Source organism: Macrobrachium nipponense, chromosome 13 (genome assembly GCF_015104395.2).
Source record: "Macrobrachium nipponense isolate FS-2020 chromosome 13, ASM1510439v2, whole genome shotgun sequence".
Taxonomy (NCBI): domain Eukaryota; kingdom Metazoa; phylum Arthropoda; class Malacostraca; order Decapoda; family Palaemonidae; genus Macrobrachium; species Macrobrachium nipponense.
This window is the reverse complement of record NC_087206.1, coordinates 45,727,175-45,746,133: the sequence shown is the minus strand read 5'-3', so window position 1 is coordinate 45,746,133 and position 18,959 is coordinate 45,727,175. Positions and strand designations below refer to the sequence as shown.

Here is an 18,959-nt window from a genome sequence, read left to right as displayed (position 1 = left end):
TTCTAATTTACTGTAACTATAAGGATCTTGGCTAATTTTCCTTTACCCAAATGAGTCAAAATGACTCAAAATTGGGTCTGGTGTCTTGTGCTTTCTTGCCCCAATTCATATTTATTTATTTATTGTTTTTTTTTAGAATTCATAGAGTTAATAATACTTTTTCTGTTTGTATTCAAACTGTCCAATAAGAAGAAGAAGAAAGAAGAAAAGAAGAAGAAGAAGAAGAAGAAGAAAAAAAAAAAAAAAAAAAAAAAGAAAAAAAAAAAAAAAAAAAAAAAAAAAAAAAAGAGCTGCTATTCAGAACGCAGTTTTGAATTCACTCATAATAGTAAAGAATAGCCAATCAACTTACTTTTGTACGTCTTCGGGAGTTGCAACTTGGACAAATCCAAACCCTCTGCTCTTATGAGTATGCTTGTCTCTAACTACGAAAGCATTCACTACTGTGGCATAGTGAGAAAAGACATTTCGTAACTCAACATCAGTAACCTGAAAAATAATAGGCATGTATAATTATTAGCAAAATAGATCAGACTCGAAGACTCCAAATCACTTTACCATACAAATCAGGCATAAATCTTGCCTCACATACTGAGAATGGTTCAGTTTCATATGATTTAAACTACCTAATAACTATCTTATCATTGGGTATTTAGATGACATACACATTACAAAAACTTCTACAGATATGGTATTCACATACAGTTGACCCCCGAATAGCTCAAGTCCGTGAATACCTAATACCCCTATAAAAAAAGCAGTTAATCTTCAATTTGAAAAAAAAATCTACAAATGCTTATTTGCAAGTATTTTATTAATTTTATTACAAAAATGACATTTTTATAATAAAATAATTTTATATATATATATATATAGTACAGGCGGTCCCCGGGTTACGACGCGTCCGGCTTAAGACGCTTTTTCTTAAATATTCATTGAAAAATCCGCACTGGGTTAGACGCTTGCACCGAGGTTACGACGCATACGCTTCCGACGCTCCGAGTTAACGACGCTTTTAAAAAACGCATACTACGATAAGAATCCTTTATAGTTTAGCACAGTTTCTCTCTCTCTCTCTCTCTCTCTCTCTCTCTCTCTCTCTCTCTTTGTATTTTCCAACAAAAATAATCACTGATTAGTGTATTTTGATGTTTATTTTCATGACTAGATACATTTTTATAATACAAAATGATTTACTAATTTTCAAATATTAATTTTGATTAATACTGTATTAGTAAGTTATACTAACATTAGGTCAGTGTTCGTTCGTGATTTTTTAGAGTTTTTTTCAAGTACCGAAAATTAAAACAAAAAAACTGTCTGCCAAACAACCAAAGTGTCTGCGGCGACGTATGGTCGAAGCGCAACAGTTCTTGTATGTCGTCTTCACATCCCGCAGGTAGTGTGAAGCGAACACCGAGTTGCTCCGCCAAAAAGTGGCACTCAGAATGTCATTGAGTGCCATATTCTTTTGGAAGGCTACCGAGGTAGATATAGCCCTCACTTCGTGGGCATTCACTTTCAACAGCTTAATATCACTGTCTTCGCAAGATGAATGCACCTGCCTAATGGTGTCCCTCAAGAAGAATGCCAGAGCATTCTTCGACATAGGTAACTCTGGTCTCTTGACCGAACACCATAAGTTGTTAGAAGGACCTCGACATTCCTTCGTTTTCCGCAAATAAATATGTTATTGTTATAATACAATTAAGTTTGTTCATACTTACCTGGCAGATATATATATAGCTGTATTTTCTGAAGTCCGACAGAATTTAAAAATTCGCGGCACACGCAGTGGGCGGCCAGGTGGTAGTACCCATTCCCGCCGTGGGAGGCGGATATCAGGAACTATTCCCATTTTCTATTCATATTTTATCAGTGCCACTGTCTCCTGAGGGGAGGTGGGTGGGCACTTTAATTATATATATCTGCCAGGTAAGTATGAACAAAATGTTATTGTAATGATACAATTAAGTTGTTCATACTTACCTGGCAGATATATATATAGCTGTATTTTTTCCGAATCCGTACAGAAATTTAAACACTTACGACACACGCAGTGGGAGTCAGGTGGTTAGTACCCATTCCCGCCGCTGAGGCGGGTATCCAGGAATCATTTCCCATTTTCTTACCTTCATAATATTTTTGTTTCCACTGTCTCCTGAGGGGAGGTGGGTGGGTACTTGATTATTATATATCTGCCAGGTAAGTATGAAACAAACTTAATTGTATCATACAATAACATTTTGTTCATGAAACTTACCTGTCAGATACATATATAGCTGAATCCCACCTTCGGATGGTGGAAGAGACAGAATAGGATTTTTTGGGAAACTTAATTAAGTAGATGATATACATCTTAGTTCCTCACCTGTTAGCATAGCCGACTTCGTGATTACTGTCACCAAAAACCTGCTTCTGCGTTACTAGAGTTGCCAGCGGAGGTAGAGACCTGTAAGTGCTGGTGCGATCTAAATGATCTATCACGGGCGTGACCACAATGGTGACTAGACCATTATGACCATACTTCTGAGGGCAATGAAGCTAAAACCACGGCCACCTGACCTAACCTATCAAAGTTAGTCCATAACTTCTAGGCTAAAGAAAAGGAACGCGCCTCAAGCGACCAACCTTCAAAGTTAAAAGCACCACCTTATCCCTTTTCTATAGGATAGGATTCGTGTTGCTTCCTGCACCCAATAATATATCTACGGATATGTATGGTCCTAGCGACTTTACGGATCTGAAATGTCGTCTTCACATCCCGTCGGGAGTGTGAAGCGAACACAGAGGTTGCTCGCTAAAGCGTGGCACTCAGGATGTTACTGAGTGTCACGCTCTGTTTGAAATGCTTCCGAGGACCGCGCCCTCACCTCCTTGAGCATTCATATTAAGAAAAATCTCAAATCTTTATGCAAACATAATGAATGAGGACCTCTTAAAAGAACTCCTTGGCTATAATGCCAGGGTGTTCTTGGACATGAACCAGTCTTGGTCTTTTTACGGAACCCACCGAGATTGTCGGGAGTGTGAAGCGAACACAGAGTTGCTTCGCTAAAGCGTGGCACTCAGGATGTTACTGAGTGTCATGCTCTGTTGAAATGCTTCCGAGGCCGCGCCCTCACCTCTTGAGCATTCATATTTAAGAAAAAAAAATCTCAAATCCTTATGCAAACACAATGAATGAGACCTCTTAAAAGAACTCCTTGGGCTATAATGCCAGGGTGTTTTTGGACATGAACCAGTCTGGTCTTTTTACGGAATACCGCAGATTGTCCGTTGACCTTGACTTTCTATAGTTTTATCAAGATAAAACTTGAGAGACCTACAGGGCACAGGACTCTCTCTGGCTCCTGCCCACTAACTTGTGCCATCCTTGCTTCCAAGCTCCTGGCCCAAGGACAAACCGGGTTTCCATTCTTAGGCCATAACGAAAAGCTTAGAGAGCACACCGTTGTGTTCTCTAAAGCCAAAACTTGTGACGATGGCTTAAAATCTCACTAACCCTCTTTGTCGTATCTAGGGTGGTTAGAAAAATGCCTTCCTGATCACATGCAAGAAGTTAACAGGTAGATGTTCGAATGCGTTTGAACATCAGAAACTCAGACTATGTCTAAGTTCCAATGAAAGCTTCGATCTGGACATGCACAGTCAGTCCGTCTGTACTAACGTCAGGTGACCGACCGAGTTGACCAGTCAGACGAATCAAGGACAGCAAGGCTGTACCCTGAAGCCATAAGGCACTATTCTTCGCTGAAGGATGAGTGTTTGGACTGCCTGGGCGATTCAAGCTAACAAACCTGGGGGGTGTTATCAACGCAAACCAAAGTCGTTAGCGAATCCATCCTGAGCCAACTTCCTGCTCGAGCTTCTGGTGCCAGGAGAAAGGAGCGAGGAGCAAAAATGGCGATTCAGTCCCGAAGGACGAATGGCCTGGACAGTACCAACCTGGTCTAATGTTAAACGATCATCGGGGGTGTAAAAACGCAACCGGGACTTCGTCAACAAGAAACTCAGGGCTACTATTATTCTCCTGATCTCGCACGAGTGTCTGACTCCGAGAAAACAGGCGAGACAAAAAGTAGATGGTGAGCGAGTTTCGAGATTTCACAGAACTCAAAGATCGTGAAGGCTGGTTTGTTGTTTGACAGAAGCAAATCTCTGAGCCCAAAGGCCGTCAACAACATATTTGACGTATTCTTTAATAGTTGTGACTGCCAGCTTATCCCATTCTTCAAACGGAAGGGAAGACTGCAATCTTATGCTGTCAACATCTCGATAGTCTGAACGTAGTCAGACTCAGAGCGGAGAGGTTATAGGTTACCTTTCGTGTTAAAGGAGACCGACTCTCTCGGAAAAGGTCCTTGGAAGGACGTGACCTCTGTGAATCTAGGGTCTTGAAGGCCAACATGGGGCGATTAGCGTCATTGTCACTCCCCTGATAATATAAATCAATCTTATTACATTTCCTAAGTGATTGAAAAAGGGGAAAAGAGACTAAACATCCATCCCCGTTCAATATCATAGGATGGCGTTTAATGTTACCGCTCCCGGATCGAGAAAAAGGGAGCAGAGAAGAAGAAGCCTCTTCGTCCTCAACCTAGCGAAGAGATGAATGAAAGGACGTCCTAAAGTCTCCACAACTCTCAACATACTTCTAAAGAAAGATTCCACCCGGAAGTCAGTAGTTGCTGCCTTCGATCGAGACGATTCGAACCGACTTTTGCAATCCTGTAACGAACCTCTAGAGGATCGTTCCATTCTACGCCTGTTGTTATAATAGGCTCTTTCTCGTAAACCCGAACCGGGACCGAGAGAAGATACTTCCTAAGATATGAGAGAGCTGTGGAAGAATCAGAGTTGATATGGACCATGGTTTCCAAAAACTCGTTTCGAGGACTGGATGGGGACGACTGAATTGCTTCCACTTCTTTCAGATTATGATCCAGGACATCTGAAACCCTCTCCAGATGTCCGGCACCTTCTTTCTATCACCTCAAGAGATACTTAACGCACCGAGAGATGTTCAGAATCATTCCTAGATCTTTAATAAAATTCAGTTTCCCGGTAGGAAAAAACTGTAGAGGTCTGAATTTGCAGTCTATTCAGGGAAACAAACTTCTTTAGGAAGGAAATGGTCCCCAGCAAGCTCATCCATTCCCTCACAGTATGTTTTACTTCCCTAATAAGGCTGCGCTTTGCCTAAGCAAGAGAGCATATAATAGTGCAATGTTGTGGTAGACTCGTAGTCCTATACCGTGCGTAACGAGCACCGAAAGGAAGTAAGATATCTCTGTAGAACATATTAAGGCCAAACGAATGCAATGTTTATTCATTCATGTAAGAAATCCCCTCAATCTTAGGCTAAAGTCCGTGATTGTAGGGCAGAGATACAGTTCGTCAGTCAATCCCGCAGGAGAGAGAGAGACGTAACTGCCAGCACAGAGATACGGTTAGTCAGTCAATCCCGCAGGAGAGAGAGACTTAACCTACAGCGCATGACAGCGAACGAGTTGGTACTGGCTCGTTTGGACTGGAGTCTGGAGGAGAGGAGTCAGAGGACAGTGACAGCAGCACTTACGATCGTCCGTCATCGTCGTCTCTTAACTTTATGCCTGGGTTGCCAGCTACCCTATTCTATGAAGAAAAAGGTCCGTTAATTTTTAGCATAAAGAGACTCTCAAGCTGGTATATTTAAGCGAAACAGAAAACGCTAAATATACAGATGCTTTGTGTCGTCAGAACACTACCATACAACGTAAAAGATAAATCGGAAACTCCTGGAAGGCTGCAGGGAGTTACGATTAAATGTCCTTAAAATGGACCATAGACCTCTCGGTTGCCATCCGAAGAGGTAAACTACAGCAAGCGTATAAGACTTGAACCAACCAGAAATAAAATAACGCAAGGCAAAATATGAAATTATATCACAATAAAGTTTGTTCATACCTACCTGGCAGACATATATAGCTGAATTCGGAAATACAGCTACATACATATCTGACAGGCAAGTTTCATGAACAAAACTTAGGAGAATCGAAGCAGTCAGCTCAAGCTTCTTATGTTATTGGACATAAGCGTTCATTGACGTAGTCTACAAGTCTATTTCTTGTACGAGTCTGCGAATGACGAATGAGATCTCTTCCGAATCTTGTCCAACTAATCAGCTTATTCGCTTACGCAATATCAAGTTAATGAGATGTTTGTCAATGAGAAACTACAACCCATTTACGGGACAAAGAGATATTTTGTCAATGAGGGGATACCCACTTACTTGACAAAACGATAGTATATTGGTCAATGGGGAAAGTCACTGAATTGATTAAAACGTAATCCAGGAAGTCGAGCATTTTTATTTTCTTCCGATTCCCGTCAAACGAGGAAGGGGCAAGAATCCTGTTAAGAGACTGGGCTTACGTCAGGTAGAACGACGATGTTCAATTCGGCAGCGTAGTCCCGACTAGGACTACCAAATCTATCATCTGAAAAGCCCTTTCAGATGGGCTAAAAAGCTGGCAAAATATCCTGGGAAGAGGAAGAAACTCTCCAACCAGCTTCCTCTCCCGTATCACAACTAATGCCTGCTAAAGCTTAAAATTTATTGGCAGTATGGCAAAGGCAGTCCCTGTCCTTGCGCTTTCCTGAAGAGCGTACTTTGATGAGTGCCTTTGCCAGAATCCTACTGAACGTTGCCGAGAGTCCTGACGTGGCAGGACATCGAGCCTTTATAACCCTAGTACTGCCGTTATCGCAAAGTCTTGACTGCGGTAGTGGCAACTTAAATTTATTGGCAGAATGGCAAAGCTTGCGGTAGAGCAAACGAGAACTTCCCTTGAGCTTTCCTTAACTCCATCCACCTATGCGAAAAGCAATATTAATTGACAGAGACCTCTTGAATTCACGAAACCCGACGTCTTGCTGGGTTTCGAAGAAGAAGTTGTCTGTTCACTTTAAGCTTACTCCGAAGCACTGCCTACTTCACATTCTTTGCAGGTGAGGTAGAAGGTATCATCGAAGTAAGTAGAGGTAAAAATTCTTTAAGCCCAAATCTGAAAACAAGAGCTTGAAGAGTTCAACAGAAACGTTCAGCCAGGCGACACACCTGGCGTGCGCTGGTGCACGCTCGGCGTCCACTGGAGCGCGCTCGCGGCCATTGGAGCGCGCTCGGCGTCCACTGGAGCGCGCTCGGCGTCCACTGGAGCGCGCTCGGCGTCCATTGGAGCGCGCTCGGCGTCCACTGCGCAGCTCAGCGTCCCACTGGCGCGCGCTTGGCGTGCACCCGCGCGCCCCTGGCTTGGGCGTCCGCTCTCAAAAGCTTACTGCTACTATGACTTCTTTGACGTATTTCTCGGTGGAAAGACGGACACGATTCAGGCGACGTTCGCCTTCTTACTTCTCACTGAAACGCATAACGAGAGAGAGAGAGAGAGGACGTGAAGCGTCCTCTTCTATAAAGCTTCTATTTTAGAGGGCGCGAGTCCATCCGAAAGCTCCAACCCCTGCGCGGGGAGGACGCTTCGGAGGACGAGAAAGCAATCCTTCAGGATTCGTGCACGTGCACGCACTTAGGCAGTCCTGGGGATTTTCATCAGAAACTGCCGAAGCACGCCAGATCGGTGGGGGTTCCTCGTAACCCTCCTTCGGAGGCTTTCGACATGCTCTCTCCCTCGTTCTGGGAGTCAAGCAATAAGGCCCGGCCTAGAGGCGAAACGAGGCCGATCTGACGCACCCCCCTCCACTACACAAGGGGTATCACTGCACTTCTGCACTTCACTTTTACTCTCTAAAGCAAGCACTTTCGATTCTAAGTTACGAATCGAAGGAGTATCAGAGAAAGGGCAATTTCTCTACAGACACTGCTTAGGGCCCGAAGGCAACACTGCCAGGGTTAGGAGTAACCATTTACAGAAGTAGCACTCACAGCAATGAAGGAGAGCGAGCACCTCTCGTAGACATATACATAGCCCGTAGGCCATACTACAGTATTTCCAAATAAAGTCTAAAGGAAAAGGTAGCAGGTTAACTACCCTGGAACTTTTTTTGGATTAATTTGCGTACATACGAATATAAGTATTCCTTTAACGGAATTAGACTTTTGTTGTACTGATTAATTGCGTACATACGAATCATCACGTCTTCCTTACGGAATTAGACATGTTTACTGATTAATTGCGTACATAACGAAATCATGACGTTCTTCCTTACGGAATAGACAAAGTCTCACCCTCCTTACATGACAAATCTCAACAAAGAAGCAAGACCCATACCCCTCGTACATACCAAGTGCGAATCTACCGAAGCTTTCGGTAGCCACAACCCTATCTTTGCAGACAACCCCGTCTGAAACAAACTAGCCTAACTAGATTCAGATATTTTATGCAAAAATGAATCAAATTCAAATCAATTTAAGATAGCGTATGCCTAGCCACAAATCCAAGTGAATAAATCAAAAGACAATTAGGATACTTAGCGGCAATGAAGTTTCCAAAATCCTAAGACGGAGGTACTGAAAAACAGGTGTTTTCAGCACCGGCGACAGAAAAATTATGAATAGAAAATGGGAATGATTCCTGATACCCGCCTCCCAGCGGCGGGAATGGGTACTAACCACCTGACTCCCACTGCGTGTGTCGTAAGTGTTTTTTAAATTTCTGTCGGATTCGGAAAAATACAGCTATATATGTATCTGACAGGTAACGTTTCATGAACAAACTTAATTGTATTTAGAACAATAACATTTTGTTCATGAAACCTTACTGACAGATATATATATAGCTGAATCCCACCTTCGGATGGTGGGAAGAGACAAGAATAGGATTTTTTGGGAAACTTAAATTAAGTAGATGTATTACATCTTTAGTTCCTCACCTGTTAGCATAGCCGACTTCGTGATTACTGTCACCAAAATCTGCTTCTGCGTTACTAGAGTTGCCAGCGAGGTAGAGACCTGTAATGCTGGTGCGCTCTAAATGATCTATCAACGGGGGCGTGACCACAATGTGACTAGACCATATGACCATACTTCTGAGAGCAATGAAGCTAAAACCACCACCTGACCTAACCTATCAAAGTTAGTTCCATAACTTCTAGGCTAAAGAAAAGGAACGCGCCTCAAGCGACCAACCCTTCAAAGTTTAAAAGCACCTATCCCTTTTCTATAGGATAGGATTCGTGTTGCTTCCTGCCCCCAATAATATATCTACGAATATGTAATGGGTCCTAGCGACTTACGGATCTGAAATGTCGTCTTCACATCCCGTCGGGAGTGGTGAAGCGAACACAGAGTTGCTTCGCTAAAGCGTGGCACATCATGGATGTTACTGAGTGTCACGCTCTGTTGAAATGCTTCCGAGGCCGCGCCCTCACCTCTTGAGCATTCATATTAAGAAAAAATCTCAAATCTTTATGCAAACATAATGAATGAGACTCTTAAAAGAACTCCTTGGTCTATAAGCCAGGGTGTTCTTGGACATGAACCAGTCTGGTCTTTTTAACGGAACACCGCAGATTGTCGGGAGTGTGAAGCAAAACACAGAGTTCCTTCGCTAAAGCGTGGCACTCAGGAGTACTGAGTGTCATGCTCTGTTAAATGCTTCCGAGGCCGCGCCCTCACCTCTTGAGCATTCATATTAAGAAAAAATCTCAAATCCTTATGCAAACACAATGAATGAGACCTCTTAAAAGACTCCTTGGCTATAATGCCAGCCAGGGTGTTTTTGGACATGAACCAGTCTGGTCTTTTTACGGAATACCGCAGATTGTCCGTTGACCTTGATTACTTTCTATAGTTTTATCAAGATAAAACTTGAGAGACCCTACAGGGCACAGGACTCTCTAATGCCCTTGTCCAATAATTTGTGCCATACCCTTGGTCTCCAAGCCTTCGGGTCAAGGGTTAGACAGGTTTTCGTTCTTATCAAGAACGGAATGCTTAGAGGACAGACCGCATTATGTCCTTTAAAGCCAAAACCTCTGATGATGGCTAAACCTCACTAACCCTCTTTGTCGTGGCTAGAGCGGTTACAATATTAGCCTTTCTGGTCACGTGTATTAAGTTCGCAGAAAGGATAGGTTCGAATTGCTTTTGGCATCAGAAACTCAGACTACGTCTAAGTTCCATGCCGGAACCTTTGATCCAGAGAATTTTAAGATCTCCACAGACCTCAAAGATCGTGAAGCTTTGTTGTTTTTGACAGAACCGAATCTCTGAGCCTAGAGGCCGTCAACAACATATTTGCATATTCTACAATAGTTAGGACTTCTAGCTTATCTCATACTTTCAGACGGAAAGATAGAACCATAAGGAACTTCACAGAGGTCGAGGTGGAGGAACAGTCATTTCCCTCACTATCTCCAGAAACGGCCTCCTCCGATTGAACACTGAAAATAGGCAGCACTGCTTTGCCTTGGCCAAGAGGCTGCCATTAATCTTGAAGATCTTATCGCTCTGTACCGTTGAAGACGAAGGTAGATATTGAATGCAACTTACGTCTTCACAGACAAATCGAGAGAAGGATTCTCAGATTCTGAACCTGTGCCTACAAATGACTGAAAACGCTAACCGCTATTTCATTGCTGTCCGGTGAGAAGTCATAGTTGCAATGAAAGCGGGGCGTTCTTCAGTAATGAAAACACAGGGGAAAGCTGCCTGAAGAACTGCTTCTCATGGGCTGAACATTTGGAAGCAGAGCTGTCAGGTCGGAGAGTAGGCGATGTCTTTTGACATATCTGTTAATTCGGGTTGAACAATGAACAATTGTACACCTACGAATATGAGATATTTTAAAGACAAACCCAGATGTCTGCAAAATCATTCGCATTATCGCAGTGTGATGCAGCGGGAGACTTGTTACAGACTTCTGTTACCGTGCGTTAAACAGAAAGATGAAGAGTCTAAGAGATATCTCTGTTGAAAATTCTCCGCAATATCGAAGGCGATGGAATCTATCGTCACAGCAGTAGATGGTCCTTCATAATTGCGAGAAACCCCGTTAATCAGAGACCTAAGTCATGATTGTTGGGCAGAGATACGGTTCGGTAGTCAATCAAAGCAGGAGAGAGAGAGAGACATAACCAACCGTGCATCTCGGAGGCCCAGCTGATACTGAGCTGCTATCAGGCAGTTCAATACGCAGTAGCTGAGCTTGAGCTCCCGCTGACTCGTCTTATCCCGAGTTGCCAGGTAATCCATATTCCACAAAGGAATGCGTTCGGCTAGAACCACCGAGCATAAAAGATGCTCGAGCAATTATTTTAGGCGAAACGAATTTCGGTAAAAATATATAAAAAGTTGAAATGGGTGTTGTCGTGACAAAACCATAAGTATATAAAATTGAAACAAACTCCTGGGAGGTTGCAGGCAACCAGAGTTGCAGTTCAATTAGAATACTTCTCGTCTAAGTCGCAATCTGTAGAATAACTAGGAAATGCGCCTACCCCTCGGACAATTCAACTGCTTAGTAGAATCATGTCGCGAGGTTAATATACGTAGTATATTTATAGGATTCTGAACAACGATCTCCATCCTAAATTCTTTCCTTCAAGAAAACAAAATAAGGATTGGAGATCGACCACCTTTGATCTCTATCAAAGAGAGTGAAGGAGAAGTCTTCCTCGAAGGAAAGCTTCAATGGTGAACAGAATACTAACTGCCTGAGTTGCCAGCTACTCCCTTTACGAAGGAATAGGTATGATATTATCGAGCAAAAAGGAAACTCTCAAGCAGGCCTATTTAAACGAAACAGAATTCGCTAAAACAGAAGCTGAGTCGGTGTTGTCGTAACATACCTGCAGAGTTGTTCTTACTCCGAAAACTCTTGGAAGGTTGAAGGGAGTGTCAAATAAATACATTAGAACAACAGTTCTTTCGGCTTCTATCCGCAGAGGTAAATACGATATGCGTATATGACTTGACCCATGCGTTAGCAAAATGACGCAAAGATAAACTACGTAAGTATTGTAGTAATTTGAACATCGAATTCTCTACTACATCTTTCCTCGACGAGGAAGAGAGAAAGAAAGGAAAACGATGTCCACGCTCTAATGATGAGGCTTTTTAAAGAACTCCTTGACTCTTTACCAAGACTCTTTTCCAAGAAAAGGGAGTAATATTCGAATAGAGATCATCAAGAGAGAACCGAGGATCGAAAAGGACGTTCAATGTTCTTATTGATTGGGGATTCAATAAGACTTCCCTCTGAGCATTCATGGATCTAGTCTACAAAGTCTTTTCTTACTCCCCGGATGAGCCTCTGAAATGAATGAGAGCTCTTCCGAAATTTGTTAACGAGTTTATCCGCTTAAACGATAAAAACGTTAAAATCTATGTCAATGAGAACTACCCATTTATGAGGGTCCCCCACTTAAATGACAAAAACGTTTAATATCTTGACAATGGGGAAAACGTCCTTACTTGACAAAACTATTAGCACTTTGCTAATAGGGGGGAAACCCTTTAACATGACCGAAAGTCACCCAGGAATCCGAGTATATAATCTTCCCGATTCTCAGAGAAAACGATGAAGCGGAAAGAGGGATCGAAAGAAAAAAAATTCGGGTATGTTTTCTCCGCTAACTCCGAATCCTTTTTTGTAAAGGAATGTCCTGTGGAGAGTCCTGAAAAAACCTCGTCTTGACGAGCGTTTATAAAGCGTCAAGCGTCCTAAGAAAGGTCGTGAACAGCAAATAAGACGCCTTTACTCTCGCAAAGCGTCCTGCCGAGCTTCCACCGAAGCGTACCTGGCGAATGTCCACAAAAGCGTCCTCATAAGCGTCCTGCTGAGCGTCCTCAAAGCGTCCTGCTGAGCGTCCTGCCGAGCGTCCTCAAAAGCGTCCTGCTGAGCGTCCTCAAAACGTGCCTGCTTAGCTACGAGCGTGTCTGAGCAGAGAACACCAAGTCTTCTGAACGACGTTTTCAGAGAGGAACTCGTTGAGCGCCCTGATGCATGCAAGGCCCGCCAAGAGGCGTCCTGGCGAGCGACCTTTCCAACATCTCAATGTTACGACGAACCGCTTTTGCATATGACGTTGAATATTTTCAAGGGACGTCCTCATGCGAGTCTCCATGGAGAGCCGCACGCTGCTCCTGAAGTGTGTGAACACTAAAGGAAGACGTATGGCTTTCGTCTTCAAGACGGGCCTTAAAGACCTTCATCACCTTCTTACAAAGACAGTGGCCGCTCCTGTGCGACAACTTGCGTCTTAGTAATGCAAAGACCATCTCCAGAAACGCACTAGCAAAGGAACGCCCGAGCGTCCAAAAAGACACCCTCGCAAGGTGCTTGCCGAGCGTCCTGGAGAATGTCTCCACTATAGGACGTCGAGCACCTCCAAAAGCTTCTTCACGTCTAAATTGTCCTTCTTATGCCGAACCAGAGACATAAGTTGTTTGACTGTGCAAAGCAGCTTGCCGGACGTCAAACTTATCAGCTTGCTTTTTCGAAGAAAAGCGAACGTTTACATAACGTATACGGAGCGCCATTAGAGAGGAGACGAATACTGATTTACTCCTCCAAAGGTGGAATCTAGAATGTCCTTGATTACCAAATCCTTTTGGAATGCTAGCGAGGTTGAAACAGCTCTAACTTCATGAGCGTTCACTCGCAGGAGGCTCAAATCACTCTTCTGGCAAGATGAATGAGCCTCCTTAATATTTCCCTTAGGAAAAGAGCCAGTGCATTCTTCGAAAAGGGTAAATGTGGTCTCTCCCTGAGCACCATACATTACCCGAAGACCTCTTACTTCCTTCGTTTATGTAAATATAACTCGAGAGCCCTAACAGGGCACAGGACTCTTTCATCCTCTCGTGACGAGAGAGAGAGGACGTGAAGCGTCCTCTTCTCTAAAGCTTCTTTAGGGGGCGCGAGTCCTTCCGAGAGCTCCAACCCCTGTGTGGGGAGGACGCCTCGGAGGACGAGAAGCAATCCTTCAAGATTCGTGCACGTGCTCGATCTTCGGCAGCCTGGGAAGCGACAACAGGACCTGCCGAAAGGAAGCCAGTTCAGCATGAAAAACCCGTAACCTTCCTTCGGCTTTTGACATGCCCTCTCCCTGGTTTCCTGGGAGTCCGACAGAGGTCTAGGCCTAGAGGCGTTATGGGGCCGATCTGAAGTTTCCCTCCTAACGAGAGAGAGGACGTGAAGCGTCCTTTTCTCTAAAGCTTCTTAGAGGGCGCGAGTCCTTCCGAGAGCTCCAACCCTTGCACGGGGAGGACGCCTCGGAGGACGAGAAGCATCCTTCAAGATTGCTGTGCCACGTGCACCGGATGCTTTTAGCAGCCTGGGAAGCGTCAACAGGTTCTGCCGAAGGGACGCCAGATCGGTGGGGAGGATAATGAGCCCCCGTTACTCTGCGGCTCGACATTGACATGCTCCCAGAGTCCCTGGGAGTCCGACAGAGGTCCAGGCCTAGAGGCATTATTGGGGCCGATCTGACGCCCCCTCCACAACACAAGGGGCACTACACTTCACAACACTGATTGGAGAGCGAGCACTTTAGCCTAAGATTACTTGATGTAATCCTCTAGCAGACACTTCTTCTAGGCCCGTAAGCCATACCACAGGGTTAGGCAAAATAAAATCTACAGGAGGTTAGAAGGTTCATTATTTCTAACTTCTGTTTACCTTTCTATAGTTTTATCAAGATAATGTGGAGGAAAACTCCTGATTCTAACACGCTCTAAAATGCGTACATGAATCCTCCTTCTTCCGTAATCAGTCACACATTACACTAATTCATTGAACTTATGCAAAGAAAACATGTAAACGTCATAAATACTAAGCGAGTGTCTACCGAAAGTTCCGGTAGCCTCACCTTACCATGCAGACAACAAAGTCTGAAACTAGGCTAACTAGCTTCAGACATCAAATGCAATGAAAAAATTTACGATAGCGTATGCCTAGCCACAAATCCATTAATAATCGAAAGAATAATTAGGATACTTAAGCGGCTAATGAAGTTTTAAACAAAATCCTAGGCGGAGGTCTGTAAACAGTTGTTTACCGACTGGCGACAGAAAAAATATGAATAGAAAATGGGAATAGTTCCTGATATCCGCCTCCCACGGCGGGAATGGGTACTACCACCTGGCCGCCCACTGCGTGTGCCGCGAATTTTTAAATTCTGTCGGACTTCAGAAAATACAGCTATATATATATCTGTCAGGTAAGTTTCATGAACAAACTTTAGAGCCCTGACAGGACACAGGACTCTCTCTGGCTCTCGTCCAATGATTTCCGCCATACCCTTAATCTCAAAACTTTTGGGCCAAGGGTTGGAAGGATTCTCATTTTTAGCTAGAAACGTTGGGCTTAATGAGCAGACTGCATTATGCCCCTTAAATCCAATATGCTTGCTAAAAGCTTGAATTTCGCTAACCCTCTTCGCCGTCGCCAGAGCGGTTAGGAAAACAGTTTTCTTAGTAAGATCTCTTAACGATGCATTTTGAAGCGGCTCAAACCGACTGGACATTAGGAATTTAAGGACTACGTCCAAATTCCAAAACGGTAATTTAGGTTGAGGAATCTTTGTAGTCTCGAAAGACCTTAATAGATCGTGAATATCTTTGTCATTTGCCATATCAATTCCTCTATGTCTAAAGACTACAGATAGCACACTTCTGTAGCTTTTGATTGTCGAGACCGCAAGCTTCAAGTCGTTCTTCAGGTAAAATAAAAAGTCCGCTATTTGGCTCACAGAGGTCGTGGTAGAGGAAATGCCCTTCCTTCTGCAACAACTCCTAAATGTAGCCCGCTTTGATTGGTACACTGCAAGAGTGGAAGCCCTTCTTGCATTGGCAATAGCTCTTGCCACAGGTCTTGAAAAACCTCTCGCTCTGGCCAACTTTTTGATAGTCTGAATGCAGTCAGACTCAGAGCGGGGAGGTTTTTGTGGTACCTCTCGAAGTGGGGCTGTTTGAGTAGATCTGTCCTCGAAGGCAGTGTCCTCGGGAAGTCTACTACGAAGGACATGACCTCTGTGAACCATTCTATTGTCGGCCAGTAAGGGGCGATTAACGTCATTCTCGTCCCTTCTGAAGTCGCAAATTTTCTCATCACTTCTCCCAGGATCTTGAACGGGGGAAAGGCGTACAGATCCATCCCTGTACAGTCCCAGAGAAGGGCATCTACACGTATTGCTATTGCTCCCGGGTCGAGCACCGGGGAGCAGTACAGCGGAAGCCTCTTTGTTCTTGATGTCGCAAAGACGTCTACTAGAGGACATCCCCACAACTTCCACAGCTCTTGGCACACCTCCTGATGTAGAATCCACTCGGTCGGCAGCAGTTGACCTTGCCGACTGAGGAGATCCGCATGGACGTTCTCCACGCCTGCAACGAATCTCGTCAGAATCGTTACGTTTTGCGTTTTCGCCCACAACAAGATCTCTCTCGCTAGGTTGAACAATGATCGAGAGTGAGTCCCTCCTTGTTTTTTTTATGTATGCCAGAGCTGTGGTGTTGTCCGAATTTATCTGAACTATCTTGTGTGAGACTTTGTCTTCGAAAAATTGTAGAGCCAAGTATATGGCCGCTAGTTCTTTGAGATTTATGTGCCAGTACACCTGTTCCCCTCTCCAGGTGCCTGACACTTCTTCCCCCCCTAGTGTAGCTCCCCACCCCGTGGTGGATGCGTCGGAGAACAACACTAGGTCGGGGCTCTGAAGTTTGAGGGATACTCCTTCCGAAAGTTTTAAAGGATCGAGCCACCACTTTAGGTGATCCTTTACTTCTCTCGGAATTCTTAAAATTGCATCTAAGTTTTCTTTGTCCTTCCAATTCTCCTTCAGGAAAAACTGGAGAGGTCTGAGATGTAGTCTCCCCAAGGAAACAAACTTCTCCAGCGAGGAAATGGTCCCCAGCAGACTCATCCATTCCCTCACCGAGCATGATTCTTTCCTTAAGAAGACTGATATTTTGTCTAATCCTTGTTGTTGACGTCCCTGGGACGGAAAAGCTCGAAAAGCCACTGAATCCATCTGAATCCCCAGATACACGATGGACTGTGTGGGGATCAGTTGTGACTTTTCAAAATTCACCAGAAGTCCCAGGGACTTCGCTAGAGTTAAGGTTGATTGAAGGTCCTTCAGACACTTTTCTTTCGATGATGCTCGAATGAGCCAGTCGTCTAGATATAGAGAGATCCTGACGTTTGCAAGATGAAGCCACCTCGCCACATTCTTCATTCAAATTGTGAAGATCACTGGTGCCGTACTCAATCCTAAGCAAAGAGCTCTGAATTGGAAAACTCTTCCCTTCATGACAATACGCAGATACTTCCTCGATTGGGGATGAATCGCGACGTGGAAATATGCATCTTGAAGGTCTAATGACACCATCCAATCGCCTTGTCTTAAGGCCCCAAGCACTGACTGAGGTGTCTCCATCTTGAACCTCTGTCTCTCTATAAAAAGATTTAGACTGCTCACATCTAAAACTGGCCTCCAACCTCCCGACTGTTTCGGTACCAGGAATAACCTGTTGTAGAAACCCGGGGATTGAAGGTCGTCTACCTGTTCTATTGCCTTCTTCTCGAGCATTTGTTCGAGTAGATCGAACAAGATCTGTTGTTTTTCCCGCTGGTACGAAGGTGATAGATCCCTGGGCGTTGTGCACAGCAGAGGCGGCTTCAAGAAAGGTATTTTGTATCTTCGGTCGATGACATTGAGCGACCAGGTGTCCGCCTCTATCTTTCTCCAGGCTTTTGCAAATAACTGAAGCCTGGCTCCTACTGGTGTCTGAAGGACTACATTCTCATTTCCTACCTCTGGGTTTAGGCGGGGCTCTACCTCTGGAAAGGCCTCTTCCTCGAGGAGGAAGTCTCGAGGAAGCCCCACCTCGAAAGGGCTTTATTTTCTTGGAAAACTGTGTTTTTGCAGAAGTCGAAGGAACTACAGGACGTCTAGAAGATTGCGCTAAGAGGTCCTGAGTAGCTTTTTCTTGCAGACTGCCGGCTACATCTTTAATCATAGCCTGGGGAAAGAGATGGTTCGAGAGAGGGGCGAAAAGCAAATCTGCCCTCTGTGCTGGAGATACTGACTTCGCAGTGAATTTGCAGTAGAGAGCTCTCTTTTTTAAGAGCCCTGCACAAAAATGCGAAGCCAATTCCTCTGAACCATCTCTGACGGCCTTATCCATACACGCAAGAACACTGGATAGCTCCCACAGGCTAATTGAATCTTGACTACGAGCCTTTGTGTCTAGCAGTCCCAAGCACCAGTCCAAGAAATTGAACACTTCTATTGTCCGAAAAAGGCCTTTAAGATGGTGGTCCATTTCAGCAGGAGTCCACGCTACTTTTGCTGATGAAAGGAGAAACCTCCTTGGTGCGTCGACTAGACTGGAAAAATCACCTTGCGCAGATGCGGGAGCTCTTAAACCGACATCTTTGCCTGTATCGTACCAAATGCCTGCCTTGCCGCATAGTCTTGAAGAAGGCTGGGCAAAAGAAGACTTTCCCTGCGCTTTTCTCAACTCCATCCAATCTTGAACCTTTTTGAAAGCTCTTTTAGTTGAAAGAGACTTCATCATCTTAACAAATCCAGGAGTCTTGCTGGTTTTCGACAATGAAAACTGAGGAGAGCGAGGAGCTGCGGGTTGGAATTCGTCTCCAAAAGAAGCCTGAAGCAAGCGAACTAATACTTGATAATCAGAAGAAGCTGACGTAGAACGTTGATCCTCGTCTGTTTCTTCTGAAATACTACTCAATCCTCCTTCTTCTGTAGGAGCGGCCGAGGGGCCTCCCAAAGAAGGTGGTAGAAGTCCTTTCGGTCCAATCTTTGATGAAGAGCACTGCTGTGACGTACCAGGTGCATTCTGCATATTAGTATCCATAGGTTCAGGAATAGAAGTGCTTGTTTCCTGAACAATCTCTCGATGGGAGTCTCTACAAATGTTAGAGTGTAGGCAAGCGTCCGGACAAATATCACGTTGTGAGACCTGATGAGTGTCTAACAAAGCGTCA

General features: G+C 44.3%; 1 protein-coding gene across 1 annotated transcript in view; it reads right to left on the bottom strand.

The window, feature by feature from the left end:
* LOC135225778 (F-box/LRR-repeat protein fbxl-1-like) overlaps positions 1-18,959 on the bottom strand; it is a gene marked incomplete in the record, with an annotated part of 240,007 nt that overhangs the window by 179,779 nt on the left and 41,269 nt on the right. The window contains 1 exon segment of the mRNA XM_064265244.1: positions 353-489. Coding sequence (XP_064121314.1) covers positions 353-489 — 137 coding nt within the window.